The sequence below is a fragment of the Dermochelys coriacea genome, chromosome 2 (assembly GCF_009764565.3).
Source record: "Dermochelys coriacea isolate rDerCor1 chromosome 2, rDerCor1.pri.v4, whole genome shotgun sequence".
Classification (NCBI taxonomy): domain Eukaryota; kingdom Metazoa; phylum Chordata; order Testudines; family Dermochelyidae; genus Dermochelys; species Dermochelys coriacea.
Genome location: NC_050069.1, coordinates 179995947 through 180012896, shown reverse-complemented (window position 1 = coordinate 180012896; position 16950 = coordinate 179995947). Strand labels below are relative to the sequence as shown.

Below are 16950 nucleotides of genomic sequence, written 5' to 3'. Positions count from 1 at the left end.
ACTACAGGAAGGATGTGGATAAATTGGAAAGAGTACAGCGAAGGGCAACGAAAATGATTAGGGGTCTAGAGCACATGACTTATGAGGAGAGGCTGAGGGAGCTGGGATTGTTTAGTCTGCAGAAGAGAAGAATGAGGGGGGATTTGATAGCTGCTTTCAACTACCTGAAAGGGGGTTTCAAAGAGGATGGCTCTAGACTGTTCTCAATGGTAGCAGATGACAGAACGAGGAGTAATGGTCTCAAGTTGCAATGGGGGAGGTTTAGATTGGATATTAGGAAAAACTTTTTCACTAAGAGGGTGGTGAAACACTGGAATGCGTTACCTAGGGAGGTGGTAGAATCTCCTTCCTTAGAGGTTTTTAAGGTCAGGCTTGACAAAGCCCTGGCTAGGATGATTTAACTGGGACTTGGTCCTGCTTTGAGCAGGGGGTTGGACTAGATGACCTTCTGGGGTCCCTTCCAACCCTGATATTCTATGATTCTATGATTCTATGAATAGCAGGTTGGAATAGGGAAGTTATATTTAGGGCCGTCAAGCAATTAAAAAAATTAATCGCGATTAATCACGCTGTTAAACAATAATACAATACCATTTATTTAAATATTTGGGATATTTTCTACATTGTCAAATATGCTGATTTCAATTATAACACAGAATACAAAGTATACAGTGCTCTGAACAAAAGAAATAGTATTTTTCAGTTCACCTAATACAAGTACTGTAGTGCAATCTCTTTATCACAAAAGTTGAACTTACAAATGTAGAATTATATATGAAAAAACTTGCATTCAAAAATAAAACAATGTAAAACTTTAGAGCCTACAAGTCCCCTCAGTCCTACTTCTTGTTCAGCCAGTCGCTCAGACAAACAAGTTTGTTTACATTGCAGGAGATAATGCTGCCCGCTTCTTTTTTACAGTGTCACCTGAAAGTGAGAGCAGGTGTTCTCATGGCACTGTTGTAGCTGGCGTTGCAAGATATTTACATGCCAGATGCACTAAAGATTCATATGTCCCTTCAGGCTTCAACCACCATTCCAGAGGACATGCTTCCATGCTTATGACAGGTTCTGCTTCATAACAATCTAAAGCAGAGTGGACTGACACGTTCATTTTCATCATCTGAGTCAGATGTTCCAGCAGAAGGTTCATTTTCTTTTTTGGGGTTCGGGTTCTGTAGTTTCCGCATCCGAGTGTTGCTCTTTTAAGACTTCTGAAAGCATGTTTCACACCTCATCCCTCTCAGAGATTCACAGCAGCCCTCAGTTTGGCCATTTTCGTGAACCCACAGTCCAGGTCAACTCCTCTGGTATCAAGTAGGGAGTTGGGGGGGATGTTGGGGGAACCCAGCTCCTCACACGCACACCACAAACTGAAGTGAGCTCCTTTTTAAACCCAGGTGCCCTGATTAGCCTGCCTTAATTTTATTCTAGCAGCTTCTTGATTGGCTGCAGGTGTTCTAATCAGCCTATCTGCCTTAATTGTTTCCAGAAAGTTCCTGATTGTTCTGGAATCTTCCCTGTTACCTTACCCAGGGAAAAGGGACCTACTTAACCAGGGGCTAATATATCTGCCTTCTATCATTCTCCTTGAGCCATCTGGCCCAATCCTGTCACATATCTGCCCCCCTCTGCTCAACACTATGGAGTTGGGCAACTTGGGACGTCAGGCCGTGTACCCGTGACAAACCATCTACATTGCCATGGTGGCTTCCAGCCCAGTTTTGTATGGTGAATTGGAAAGGTTGTAGGGACAGAAACCATCTGGTCACCCTTGCGTTCTTCTCTTTATTTCGCTGCATCCACTGGAGGAGTGCATGATCGGTCACAAGGGTAAACCGTTGTCCCAGCAGGTAATAACGTAATGTTTCCATGGCCCATTTCACAGCAATGCACTCTCTCTCTACCACAGCATACTTCTGCTCTCTTGGGAGGAGTTTCCTGCTGAGGTAGAGGATTGCATGTTCTTCGTCTCCAACCATCTGCAATAGGACAGCTCCCATTCCTACTTCAGATGCATCTGTCTGTAAAATGAATTCTTTGTTGAAGTCTGGGGCTATAAGCACGGGATTACCGCAGAGGGCTGTCCATAGATCCATGAATGCTTTCTCTGCAGCATCTGTCCACTTCACCATGTCCGGACCCCGGGCTTTTATCAGGTCTGTCAGGGGACTTGCTCAGGTAGCAAAATGGGGAATAAACCATTGGTAGTACCTCAGCACACCCAGGAATGCCCGGACTTGCTGTTTCCGATTCTGGCAGGGCCAATTTTGGATAGCCTCTAGTTTGTTTAGTTGGGGCTTGACCATGTCCCTTCCTACAATTTAGCCAAGGTATTTAGCCTCGGCTAGCCCTATAGCACACTTGGCTGGGTTGGCTGTGAGGCCAGTCCATCTTAGCGTGTCCAGAACTGCTTCCACTTTTTCCAATTGGATTTCCCAGTCGGCGGTGTGAATAATCACATCATCCAGGTATGCCGCTGCATAACTGGTATGGGGCCGTAGGACCTTGTCCATAAGACGCTGGTAGGTCGCAGGTGCCCCATGCAGTCCAAAAGGAAGAACAGTATATTGAAACAGATCCTCTGGGGTAGAGAATGCCATCTTTTCTTTCACATCTTTGGCAAGGGGAATCTGCCAGTATCCCTTTGTTTAATCAAGGGTGGTCAAACATCAGGCATTGCCCAGGCAGTCAACTAACTCATCGATACAGGGTCTGAGGTATGCATCGAATTTGGATATCTCATTCAGCCAGCAAAAGTCATTACAAAACTTAGTGCTGCCATCAGGTTTGGGCACCAACACAATCGGGCTTGATCACTGACTGTGGGACTCTTCGATGACTCCCAGCTCCAACATCCTTTTTACCTCTGCCTTGATCTCCTCCCTTTTTGCCGCTGGGACCCGATAGGGCCTTAAAGTTACCTTTGCCCCAGGGTCTGTGGATGATAGACTGAAGTTCTCAGGGTATGGAGTAGCATACAGAGGTCCTTCATTAGCTTCAACATAAATGGGGTACCTTGCTCTGTTAATATCTCCTTTGGTAGCCCCACTCTGGCAAAGATCCCCACCAACTCTTTAGCTATCGTTTTAGAGGCCGTGGTCCACAGGGGGACGGCTTCTGGGTAGCGAGTAGCATAATCCAGAATAACAACTATATATTGGTGGCCCCGGGCTGTCTTCTCCAGGAGTCCCACTAAGTCCATGACTATTCACTTGAAGGGGACCTCTATGATTGGAAGGGGTACTAAAGATGCCCTCAAGTGGGGACGGGGACTGTGCAGCTGACACTCTGGGCAAGACGCACAGTACCTCCGCACTTCTTCATGTACTTCGGGCCAGAAGAATCATCGCAGGACCCATGCCAGGGTCTTCTCTACCCCCAAATGCCCCCCAAAAAAGATGACTATTGGCAAAACTTCATACAGCATTCTGGTATTTTTGAGGTACTGGGATCTGCTGTATCTTCTGCCCCTGTACTGGGGCAACCCGGTATAAGAGATTCTTCTTCACTATGAAGTAGGGTCCTGGTCCCTGGGTTTTCCCTTCCACGGGGACCCCATCTATTTTGGTCACCTCCTTCCTAATGTTGTTGTATCTTGGGTCTTCAGCCTGGTCCCATCCAAAATTTCCTTTCCCGGGGCTAATCTGCCCGAGATCTAGGGGGCAAGTCTCTGTTGCCTCTACTGGTTCAGAGGTGTTAGGGTGTGGGTCAGACTCAGGTGCTTCTCCTTCCTGGGTGGCCTCCTTTTCAGCTGCTCGGGTCCGCCTACATACGAGAGCAACCCTCTGACTTTGGGTCAGTATTTGGGTTCCCAAGGCCTTAGCTGCCTTCCTTTCCCTTTTTGACTTTCTACCCTGTCTGGGAGTGGAGAACAAATCTGGAGATAGTTCAGAGAAGATTGGGGTTTGACAGTCTACTGTGGATGCCTCACTAACTTCAGGGTTTCCCCCTTTCTCCAATTCCCCTACCGGGAGTAAGTCTCCAAACCCCGGGAAGTCCCTCCCTATGAGCACTGGGTATGGGAGTTTAGGGACTACATCTGCTGTTACCTCAGTAGTGTTCCCCTGAATCTCAATTTTTACTGGGATGGTGGTGTAATAACCAACTGTGCCATGAATGCATGTTATCCCCATACGTTTAGCCCACAGCAGCTGACTGCGCTTCACGAGCTTCCCCAAGACAAGCATGATAGCACTCCCCGAATCAACCAGTGCCATGGTCTTTACCCCATTTATCTTCACTGGTCTGGTGTACATATATGGGGTTAGTGAGACCCCCACAAAGTGGATTAGGGAGCATGGGTCTGCCCAGTTGTCCAGATTACATTGCATAGGCTCCTCAGCATTGGGACACTGTGCAGCTATGTGTCCCCACTCCCTGCAGGCATAACATCTGCATGGAGCCCTAGGCGTTCCCCGGTCTCTTAGTTTGGGCAGTCTAACATCATGATCCTCTTCTCCCTCAGTGCTCCGACTCTTTGTGGCTTCTGGTGGGCATTCAGCCCCTCTCTTTTTCCACCTGGGCTCTCCTGGTGGCCCAGTCACCCAAGCTCTAGGGCTTGGTATTGCTAGTTTAACCCGAGGTGCTTCTTCCTTAACTGGTTGGGTCAGCTCCCTTGCCGTCCTTCGCCTCTCTACCAGTGCGACAATCTCGTCGTAGGTGGAGGGTTCGTTCTGGCCTACCCAGACGCGAAAGTCTGGCAGCAGTCCTCTCATGTACTGGTCGATGACCAGAACCTCTAGTATCTCCTCCGGACTCTGGGACTCAGTTCGTATCCACTTGCGTGCAAGATGGATGAGGTCATATAATTGGGACTGTATGGTTTTGTTTTCCTGGTACCTCCACTCATGATACCGCTGATCCCGCACTGCTTTCGTTACCCCAGATCTGGCCAGGATCTCTGCTTTCAGCTGGGGGCAGTCTGCTGCAGCCTCTTCAGACAGATCATAGTAGGCCTTCTGGCCTCCCCACACAGGAATGGGATGAGGATGCCAGACCACTGATCTCGAGGTCAGGCCTCCCATAGGGCTGTCCTCTCAAAGGCCAGGAGATATGCGTCTGTGTCATCCTCCCCCATCATTTTCTGCAGGCAACTGCTGGCCCGTATGATCGGCATCCCATCCTGGCCACAGTTCATCTCTGTAAGGGTCTTCATTTGATTTACCAGTTCCCACAACATAGTATGGTCTTGAGTGGCTGGTCCATCAACAAGCGATTGGTCTCTTTCTGCAGCCACACTGCCTGCTGTTGGGCAGATGCCTGGACACAGGTAGCCTCCTGCTGGGCAGCTGTGGCTTGTATTAGTGCCTGCACTACGTCCTCCATTGTGGTGAAAAAAAAAATAAACCTGCTCCCTTTATTTTTTTTTTAAATAACACTCTCCTTCTTCCGTGGCGCTGTGCACACCAAATCTCACTGCTAACACCAGTTGTGACAAAATTCCTCCTGTACTTTGGTGGGTGTTGTGCTTATTGGTGGATTTGTTCACCTCGGAGATTTACGGCAGCCCTCAGTTTGGCCGTTTTCATGAACCCACAGTCCAGGTCAACTCCTCCGGTATCAAGCAGGGAGTTGGGGGGGATGGAGGGATTGGGGGAACCTGGGACCGCACTCTACTCCGGGTTCCAGCCCTGTGGATTGCAGCTGTCTACAGCGGTTCCTGTAACTGCTGCGTGACAGCTACCGCTCCCTGGGCTACTTCCCATGGCCTCCTCCCAACCCCTTCTTTATTCTCACCACAAGAACTTCCTCCTGATGACTGATAATGCTTGTACTTCTCAGTCTTCCAGTAGTACGCCTTTTCACTCTCAGGTTTTGTGCCTGAGTTGGGGGGGATGTTGGGGGAACCCAGCTCCTCGCACGCACACTGCAAACTGAAGTGAGCTCCTTTTTAAACCCAAGTGCCCTGATTAGCCTGCCTGTCTTAATTGATTCTGGCAGCTTCTTGATTGGCTGCAGGTGTTCTAATCAGCCTATCTGCCTTAACTGTTTCCAGAAAGTTCCTGATTGTTCTGGAACCTTTCCTGTTACCTTACCCAGGGAAAAGGGACCTACTTAACGTAGGGCTAATATATCTGCCTTCTATCACTCTCCTGTTGCCATCTGGTCTGACCCTTACACACTATATTTCGAAATCTCACATTGGTACTTTCTTTGCGTTTTGTCAGATTTGCAGTGAAAGCGTTCTTAAATCGAACGACATGTGCTAGGTCATCATCCGAGACTGCTATAACATGAAATATATATATTGCAGAATGCTGGTAAAACACAGAGCAGGAGACATACAATTCTCCTACAGGGAGTTCAATCTCAAATTTAATTAACGCATTTCTTTTTAAACAAGCGTCATCAGCATGGAAGTATGTCCTGTGGAATGGTGGCCGAAGCATGAAAGGGCATACGAATGTTTACCATATCTGGCACGTAAATACCTTGCAATGCCGGCTAGAACAGTGCCATGTTAATGCCTATTCTCACTTTCAGGTGACATTGTCCACAAGAAGTGGGCAGCATTATCTCCTGTAAATGTAAACAATGTGAGCAATTGCCTGAACAAGAAGTAGGACTGAGTGGCCTTGTAGGCTCTAAAGTTTTACACTGTTTTGTTTTTGAGTGCAGTTATGTAATAAAAAAAATCTACATTTGTAAATTGCAATTTCACGATAAAGAGATTGCACTACAGTACTTGTATGAGGTGAATTGAAAAATACTGTTTCTTTTGTTTATCATTTTTACAGTGCAAATATTTGTAATAAAAATAATTTAAAGTGAACACTGTACACTTTGTATTCTGTGTTGTAACTGAAATCAATATATTTGAAAATGTAGAAAAACATCCAAAAATAATTAACAAATTTCAATTGATACTCTGTTGTTTAATTGTGCAATGAAAACTGTGATCAATCATGATTTTTTTTTTAGTTAATCGCGTGAGTTAACTGCGTTTAATCGACAGCCCTAATTATATTGCTTCTGTACTTGGCGCTGGTGCAACCGCTACTAAAATATTATGTCCAGTTCTAGTGGTCGTATTTCAAGAAGGATGTTGATAAATTGGAGAATGTTCAGAGAGCCACGAGAATGATTAAAGGGTTGGAAAACATGCCATATAGTGATATGCTAAATAGATTGAGCTCCTTGAGTCTAACAAGGAGAAGGTTAAGGGGCAACTTGATCGCAGTCTATAAGAACCTACATGAGGAACAGAAATTTGATAATAGTGGGCTCTTCAGTCTAGTAGACAAAGGTATAATAAGATCCTGTGGCTGGAAATTGAAGTTAGACAAACTCAGACTTGAAATAAGGTGCTAATTTTTTAACAGTGAGAGTAATTAACCATTGGAACCATTTACTAAGGGTTGTACAGTAACTCCTCACTTAACGTTGTAGTTATGTTCCTTAAAAATGCGATTTTAAGCAAAATTATGTTAAATGAATCCAGTTTCCCCATAAGAATTAATGTAAATAGGAGGGGTTAGGTTCCAGGAAAATTTTTTCCAGCATATATAGTATAGTCTTTTGTCTGGTGGGAAAAATAATATATATACATATACACAAACACACACAGTATAAATTTTAAACAAACAATTTAATGCTGTACGCCGCAATGATGCTTGTGAAGCTTGGTTGAGGTGGTGGAATGAGAGGGTGGGATATTTCCCAGGGAATGACTTACTGCTAAATGATGAACTAGCTATCAGCTGAGCCGTCAAAGATTAACCCATTGTTGTTAATGTAGCCTCACACTCTACAAGGCAGCACGGAGGGAGGGCGGACAGCATGGCAGACAGAGACAGAGACATACACTCTGTGTGTGTGTGTGAGAGAGAGATGCTCATTGCCCCTTTAAGTATGCTGACCCCACTCTAAGTACACTGCCTTTTTAAGTAGATCAGCAAGTTCAGACAGAAGCTGCTGCCAGGAAGCTCTCACTGTCCTGAGCTCTGTCATGTCCCCACCCTGCTCTAAGGAGAAGGGTAAGTGGGATGCAGGAGCAGGGGGACACCCTGACATTAGCCCTCCCCTCCTCCTCCCTCCCCCCGCACAGCAAACAGGAGCAGCTCCAAGGCAGAGGGCAGGAGCAGCACACGGCAGTAGAGGATGGGAAAGCTGAATTGCTGGCAACTGATAGCCTGCTGGGCGGCTGCCACACAGGGAACTTAGGGGAATGGGGAGCTGGTGGGGGCTGCCAGTCCACCCTGGTTCCAACCCCCCACCAGCTAGCTCCACCGGGCTGCTCTTCCTGCAAGCAGTGGACAGAGCAGGCAGCTGCCAAAAAAATGTTATAAGGGAGCACTGCGCAACTTTAAACGAGCATGTTCCCTAACTGATCAGCAATGTAACAATGAAACAACGTTAACCGGGACGACTTTAAGTGAGGAGTTACTGTATTGGATTCTCCGTCATTGGAAATTCTAAATCAAGATTGGATGTTTTTCTAAAACATGTGTTGTAGTTCAAACAGGAATGACTTCAGGGAAGTCCTATGGCCTGTGTCATATTAATAATACATAATAATAATAATGTAATCTATGAATTTATGGAACATCAGTACTCAAATTTAATCACAAAAATCTTTTTGTCAATCACTATTATGAAAGACTCTAGTTTCTGGACTCCTGCCCAGTACAATCTGCTACCTCCTCTGCTGAAACAAAATACTGATGTTTTGATGGTTTCCTGAAGGTCCCCAACATCAATAGATGCTTCTTTGGCTTCTATATGATCCAAATGAGGTGGTTGTGTGCCCTTGTGCTACTGTTCTTCAAAACCCTCTCCCAAAAGTTTAGCCAAATAACAAGATATTTAATGTAGAGAAGGATTCGAGATTTGCTTCTGATCTCACATAATACCACTGACCATGATGTAGCCTGGGTGGGAGGGAATCAGGAAAGGAAGGAAACACAAGCCCCTCCCTGAAGAGCCCTGAACATATATATTACAGAATCAATCCAATCCCCCTCCATCTTCATGGGCATAGCAAGCTAATGTAATTCTGCAACACAGAGGTGAAGGCCAGAATGAGGGAACCCTGTGCAGCAACAAAACACAATCCTGCAGCGAATTCATAGTGTGGAGGAGTCTTTTGGAGGTGGGACTGAGCCAGCAGATCTGCAACTACATAATCTGAATGGGGAAACCACATGGGAGTCATCTCTCTCAGAAGCTAATGCAACCCTGAGGCTGCAGTAGTGGCCACAGAGTGGTTTCCTCTGCTGTTTCTCAGCCTGTGGCAGTTATTGGTCTGCCCTTTGACCCTCATATAGAGTCTATTTCTTGGGCTGCACATAGGTTCCAAGATCATGGTCTACTGTAATAAAGCATTTACCTTTCAATACGCAAGACTTCATGTTCTCATTCCATGTGTCTCCTGCTAAAAGTTATGTCTGTAAGACCTGGCACTTGCCATTCTGGTCAATGTTTTCTGGCTCTTCAGGTGTCTGCAAAGTAGAAAACTGCATCTTATGAGAAGGTAGCAATTTTCTCTGTGAAGCATATTACGCTGTGTCATACGCAACATAAATAGGTTTCAACTGGATGGCTGTAACAGTGGTGGGAAGATAAGCTGATTTTGTGTGTTTTAACATCACTGTTGGTGAATGCTTTGTACACACAATGAAGATGAGCCTTCTTGCAGAATCATTGCAAGGATGTTGTGTAGACTCTCCATAATGCTGTAGAAACTTGCATTACAATGCATTGGCATGCCCTGAGGGACATAGGTAAGTTTTTCACTGTCTCAATAGCAGAGGTGTGTGAAAAATTCAAAATGTGGTGTTTCTACTTAGTTTCTTCTATGTGAATTCTGAAAAGGTTTCATTGTTTGAACTTGAGAAGCAAACACCAGGGATCATCCAACTCCAACCACAGAACTACTGTTAATGATGCAGATAATCATATGTCTGTCATAGAAATCCAGATTTGCAGCAGTTGCCTTTAGTATAGTAGTACTTTAAAACTGTAAATACACATTCTAATTTGAGACTGTATGATAATGCAACATTATAGTGACATGTTTTCTAATTACAGTTTGACAACTTAAAAAATTGACATACAAACAGCTATTGCTAATCCCTTTTGGTATGAACATTTTAAAGCTAAAATGCAATGTTATAGAAGAGGCAACAGTTAGAATAGGAAGGAACTTGTACTCTTTCCTTTCCAGTACAATAGTCGAAATATGCTGTAAATTGTAGTTCCTTACAGAAAAAAATCTCTTTTGCAAAACATTTTACTTGCTCATAATTTACTGGAAAAATGATGAGAGAACTTCATTTTGAGCTACAAATATAATTTTAACCTCTGAAATACAGAGTCAACCATTAGGGAGTCAATATTTACCAGTAATTCCTCTACAATATCTAAGGTCCCCTGGTTATTGCTGATACTAGATATAGTGAAATAATTGGTGCTTTGGATATGTTGAGGTAACAGTTAAAGTAAGTATTGACTTTTCAAATAGTGGCCAGCCTATAAAGAGAGCTCAGATACTATGATAGGCATGCTAAAAACATGTTAATAGCTAAAATCTTTTATCAAAAAATGAAGTCACTGAGAAATATCACATTGTTAATGTCCCATTGCAACTGAAACCTGCTGTTAGAAATATCAAAGGCATTTCCTCTTTTCCGCAAATGAGGAAACTGTTAAATAGTCTTTTGACTGTCAAAATGTGTATTATTTAAAATGGAAATCACCTAAAAGATCAGTGATACAATAGATAGAGGAACTACTTATCATACTGCAAAGCTAACACTGCTTTGGTGTAAAAAGAAAACCAGGTCAGGCTTTACATTGTAAGTTCCATGAGTCAAATTCAAATAAAAGTGCTTCGCCCACAAGGACCCAGGAGGAAGCTGGCGGGTTGAAGCCGGACCGACACACAATTCAGGGCACACATACCATATCCAGCTACTGTCGGGTATATGAAGGAACACTGGATCCAATCTACCTGCTTGCTCCAACAGTATGTGGTCATGCAGTCCTGTGGTCTGCCTATCCCACATCACCTTCCAACATGTCAAGATCTCGTCTTTCCAGTGAGCTGTAGAGACCTGCCATGGCTCTCTCTTCTGCTGCATGTCTTAATAGTCCTCCAGGACTGCAAAGATGTCCCCATCTACACAGCAGAACTACAATTTTCACTTTGCTTTTGGTCCTTTCAAGGGCACATAAATACTTCTGAATTTGGCCCTATGTGAAAATACAACATATCATATGTGGTAAATGTGAGCCTTTTAGAGCATCAGAATGATACCCTCTCTTTTAGCACCTGGGAAGAAATATTATTTATATTAAATATTTAATATCTATAACACACATTTTGTATAATTCATTATGTACAGATCCCTGAGCAAAACTCTGCTCTCAGTCACATTTAATATTTGTGACTTTGATGGAGCAGCATGTGATTAACTGTATAATCTGGTTCTTAAATAGCAGGATTCTAACGACTTGTATCTTCTTTTTGGTCACCAAGTAGACCCTCTATAATAAAGATCTGAGCTGTTAACACAAAGGGCTGATAAGAATCATAGAATCATAGGACTGGAAGGGACCTCGAGAGGTCATCTAGTCCAGTCCCCTGCACTCATGGCAGGACTAAGTATTATCTAGACCATCCCTGACAGATATTTGTCTAATCTGCTCTTAAAAATCTCCAATGATGGAACTTCCACAACATCCCTAGGCAATTTATTCCAGTGCTTAACCACCCTGACAGGAAGTTTTTCTGATGTCCAATTTAAACCTCCCTTGCTGCAATTTAAGCCCATTGCTTCTTGTCCTATCCTCAGAGGTTAAGAAGAACAATTTTTCTCCCTCCTCCTTATAAGCACCTTTTATATATTTGAAAACTGTTATGTCCCCTCAGTCTTCTCTTTTCCAGACTACACAAACCCAGTTTTTTCAATTTTCCCTCACAGATCATGTTTTCTAGACCTTTCATCATTTTTATTGCTCTTCTTTGGACTTTCTCCAATTTGTCCACATTCTTCCTGAAATGTGGCACCCAGAACTGGACACAATACTCCAGTTGAGGCCTAATCAGCGCACAGTAGAGCGGAAGAATTACTTTTCGTGTCTTGCTTACAACACTTCGGCTAATACATCCCAGAATGATGCTCGCTTTTTTTGCAACAGTGTGACACTGTTGACTCATATTTAGCTTGTGGTCCACTATGACCCCCCGATCTCTTTCTGTAGTACTCCTTCCTCGGCAGTCATTCCCCATAAGGATCATACTCAATTTGGCTAAGCAGCAGATCTTTTTTGCCTACCTTTGTTTTGAAATATTAATTAATAACTGTTTAAGTACATGGCTGGTAACATTTTCACAACTTGATCAGCTTCTCCCTCTAACCTATGCTTGGGTTTTTTCCATCTTTAAATTCAAACTTTTGCAGCCATTCGTTCCTAACTAGTAGGAACTCTGAACTGCCTTTCCTAACAGAGGACATTTCAGTAGTGGGGAAAATCATTTACAGTAACTGATATCAGAAATGAAGTAATTCAAGCATTTCTAGGATTATGATTTTATATATATATATGCACCCTGGAGCCAGAACTGGGCTGAAGACTCAGTTTGCGTTTCAGATGGTAGCTCTCAGTTTTAAATCTCACTTTAATCTTTAATGACATTAATGTCTTCTTTTATAGAGTCCAAAAGTGAGATTTACAGGACCATGCCTGGAGAGACTACAACCTTGCTGAATGCATCTGTGGGTACACCTCAGGCCGGTACCATTCATTCTGACATTGCACGTTACATATTGATTACTATATATACAGTAGCATTTATTGGAGGTACAATTGGAGCCATTGCAATGTCATTTTTGCTGGTTAAAATGAACACTCTGTCAGTGACCACGGCGGCAATCGTCAACCTCGTGGTGTTGCACTGCCTGGTTCTCCTGACTGTGCCGTTTCGGCTTTATTATTATATCAGTCAGAAGTGGATTTTGGGGCTGGCCTTTTGTAAAGCAGTGAGTGCTATGATGCACATCCACATGTACCTCACTCTTCTATTTTACATAATCACGGTCGTTATCCGGTGGCTCATTTTCTTTCAATGGAAGGACAAGGTGGAGTTCTACAGGAAGCTGCACGCTGTGGCTGCTAGTGCTACAGTGTGGATAGTGGCCCTTGTGATTGTGCTGCCCTTGTTCAGTGCTCGGTATGGGATGTCTGGGGAGTATGGAAATACCACATGTTTTACATTCCAACAAGAACTCAAGGAGGAGAGTGTGAAAGCACTGAACTATGTCATAATTGCCACTGTAACTGCCACCACATGTGTCCTCTTGGGCTTGCAAGTCTTCATCATTCTAAAGGTGGTGAAAAAGCTTCCAGGTTCTGTCTGGTCACATCAAGAATTCTGGGCCCAGATTAAAAGCCTGATGTTCATATCTGTGATAATCGTTTGTTTCCTTCCATATCACCTCTTTAGGCTCTATTACATACAGCACATGAAAGAAAAACAACTAGAAATTTACAATGATATCTGTCTGAGTATAACTGCCATCAGCACTCTTGATTTGCTGTCATTTGTTATAAGCGGAAGCCGTTTCTTTAAGCAAAAGATTATTATGCTTCGAGACAAACTTGCATGCTGTTAGGTTTGTTCATTTTTAGAGACCATCATCCACACTAAAGTGTTTAGGTGGGAGGAAAACATCGCTTTCTCTGTATTTTTTTAAAATAATAATTTATGGAGACAAGTCAAAAAGCATTATAAATTATGTGTATCTATTTATTTTATATGCCTTAAACACAGTACCAGCAAAATAACATAGATTCTTTGAGTGGATGAAATACTTACCAGTGTTCACAGGGCCAGCTTAGCAGACTAGTGGAAACTGTGCTGTGTCACAATGGAGACAAAGGTTCCAATCCCATGCCACAGAGGGGAAAAGAAGCAATAGCCCAAGATGATTTGTAAAGAATGTGCAGAGAAAAAAATGAAACACAAAGTCAATGAATAGTGGCTTATGTAATAAAATATATAGACTTTTGAAGTTCCTAGATCTGTATATGTTATGTATACTGTTTATACATTATTTATTAACAACAATCTGTGATAGAATGTGATGGTTCTGCAGGTCTTCATGGAGGAATTTTGGGACTACACTGCAATGTGGCTTTCTAGTTCAATGCTCAACTGACACAACTCCTACAAAGCAAGCAGTAAATGTATTTCTTAATTTTTTTCCCCTGAACTCACTCTTTTGAAAATAGCTTTATTGTGGGAGGGAAAGGTCTGATTTATCTCTTTCCTGTGCTGTAAAAGTGTCTCCATAAATAATTACATACCACTGGGCACTATATTCAGCATTGACAGTTCAAATCAAAAGCCAGTGTTTATTCTCTTTCTTCACAGAATTGTCCAATTTTTTCAAGAGCTCATTTAGTTAACACTACAGATAATTTAACTTAGAATATTATTCAGACAGCAGTTGTGTTGTTTCTCCAGGTAACAATAATTTCCTTTTCTATGATACTTTGCCCAGTTTTGAAGGCCATAGTCTGGCCTCTCAGAATGTCCCTGGGATAAAATTAGTCCTACAGAACTGTGTGATCTGGGCAAGTAAAAAAGATAGAAATACTGGCTGGGATGGGATGAGGTTAGCATGTGTGGTGTGATTGAGCAGCCAGTTATATTTCACAGTTATAGATGCATGGTGAGCAGTGGGGATTTTTTAAAACCTAGAATTACCCATTATCAAGCACATAAAAAAATCACTTTTTGGAAGATACTTAAGCCTACACAGATCTACTGTCTTGTGTATGTCCCAATATATAACGTATTTCATTGATATCTGTAGCTCGAAATAGTGGAGCTATTTCCATTTCTTTTTGCCTTCTGCATCAAGTTCAAACTTTCCATCTAGAGTCAGTTGAATAATAAGTGAATCATTTGGCAAATTGGTGGTATTAGCTATATAAATTATCTGATTAATTCTTTTTCATTGCTCTGCCCACATTCTCACCTCAAGACTGCACAACCTCACCCTTTCATATATCTCACCTTTCATTTCCTTTTGCTTCACTGTCTATTGCCTATACACAAAGTGTACTGCTGCTCTCCTTAATATCCCTTGTGTTAATGTCTACCATTCGCCTCTCTGAGCCTTCTTCCCTCATGCTTAGAACTCCCTCCTTATTGCTCAGTAGGTCTGACCAGGTTATAGTATCCTGAACTGAGAGAAACTGAGTAATTCTCATGCGCAACAACAAGAGTTTGGAACCATCAACAAAGGCTATAACATCAGGGAGAGAAGGTGAAAATGAATTTGTGTTTGTATTTTTTTTCCTATGTCATCTTTGGTATGCATAATATACCTTGTATAGGGTTTATAGAGCAACTTATACCTTTACAACAATATATAAATGTTTTATAACAACAATAATAAATTTGTTGGTTTGGCTCACAAGCACATATTTTCATTCAAGTCTTTCCTACAAATACGCATAAATTAAAATAAAAATTGCCTTTATATTAAAATTTTGTAAAATTTTATTCTCAGAACAGATAGTTATATACAATAAACACATACAATAAAATGTTGACACGAAGTAAATATACTGTTCATATACTGTGAAAAATCATATGTAGTTTAAGTAATTCTTCTAAGAATACACCCACACCATATACCATGTCGTTACTGGTTTCTTTCCTTCTGTTGCAGTTCCTTAGCTTCATCCAAAGGGGTGCAGCTGAGTCAAAATCTCTTCATTTCCAGGGTATGTTATTTGTTGGCATTTAGTATCACAAAATAAAAAACAGTTATGACAATTATTGGAAATAACTTGAAAAGGAATTCTGTCTTGTTAGAATAAATGTGCCTGTGTTGTAAGCAAGCCTGGTTACCAGGCCAAATTTGAACAGTATGTTTTGTATTTTTTTAGATCATTTGGCCTGACAGCCAAGCCTAAATTTCAAAATTGGTGTGTTTTTAAAGAGTTTATGTATAAAAAACCTAAGTAATTAATCAAGAAGATAATTATGAAAATTTAGTCTATGGAGAACAATTGACCCTAATTTAGTGAAAAATAACAATATTTCACTTATTTAGCAGAGGGGAGGTATTCCTGCTTTAAATGGAAATTGGAACACAACCTCAGCTAAAGTCACGACCAGAGCTGCCATCATAATAATTATATTCTAAAGTATAATATATAATGATATTGTTCATATCCTGTTATGTATACTGTTTATATGTTATTTATTAACAACAATCTGTGATAGGATGTGGTGGTTCTGCAGGTCTTCATTGAGGAATTTTGGGACTACACTGCAATGTGGCTTTCTAGTTCAATGCTCAACTGACACAACTCCTAAAAAGCAAGCAGTAAATGTATTTGAGGAGATCCGAACAAGGAATAATTTGCTTTTGTATATCTGATTTTTTACTCCAATTAATAAATTTCAATAAAGTGTGGGATTAATTAATGTAACCCAAATGTTTGTAACAGTCTGTATAATTCCACGATGTATGTTCACAATATGCAATCTTTTACAAAATAAAAATTGCATAAATGCTGTAGCACCATTCTGACATCCAGCAATAGTTCTGTTCAGGGTGGCTGACCAGATATTACACCACGTCATGCATTTTAATTTGACTGAATAATAAGTGATGTGGAAACTCACACAGTCACAAAAAGAGGTAAGGAAAAATGATGGTACATTGCTACCTGAGAATGGAATTCTCAGCCTGTTCACTGCTGTCACAGGATTGCTAATCATTATACTCCCCCAACATGACACCTCTTTTGGTGAAGGGAACTAATGTTCAGTCAGTTAAGCCATCTGAATGGCTGATGATTTGTATGTGCTTTCTGGGAGGGCACTGTTTGTAACACAATAGCAGTGGTGGGAAGGAGAATTACACACGATGAGGCTAGACGGTTACATGAGAAAAATTTTAATTCTATGGAATTGATATA

The 16950-nt window shown here is 42.0% G+C and overlaps 1 protein-coding gene across 8 annotated transcripts in view; it reads left to right on the top strand.

The window, feature by feature from the left end:
* GPR141 (G protein-coupled receptor 141) overlaps positions 1-16553 on the top strand; it is a 42113-nt gene extending 25560 nt beyond the window's left edge. For 5 of the 8 annotated variants that reach the window (XM_043508736.1, XM_043508734.1, XM_043508733.1 and 2 more), the window contains one exon: positions 12661-16553. In XM_043508736.1, coding sequence (XP_043364671.1) covers positions 12687-13619 — 933 coding nt within the window. In that variant the 5' untranslated portion in view covers positions 12661-12686 and the 3' untranslated portion in view covers positions 13620-16553. The remainder of the gene's footprint in view (positions 1-12660) is intronic. The other 3 variants (XR_006279212.1, XR_006279213.1, XR_006279211.1) reach the window with 1 other exon arrangement.
* The last annotated feature ends 397 nt before the right edge of the window (positions 16554-16950 follow it).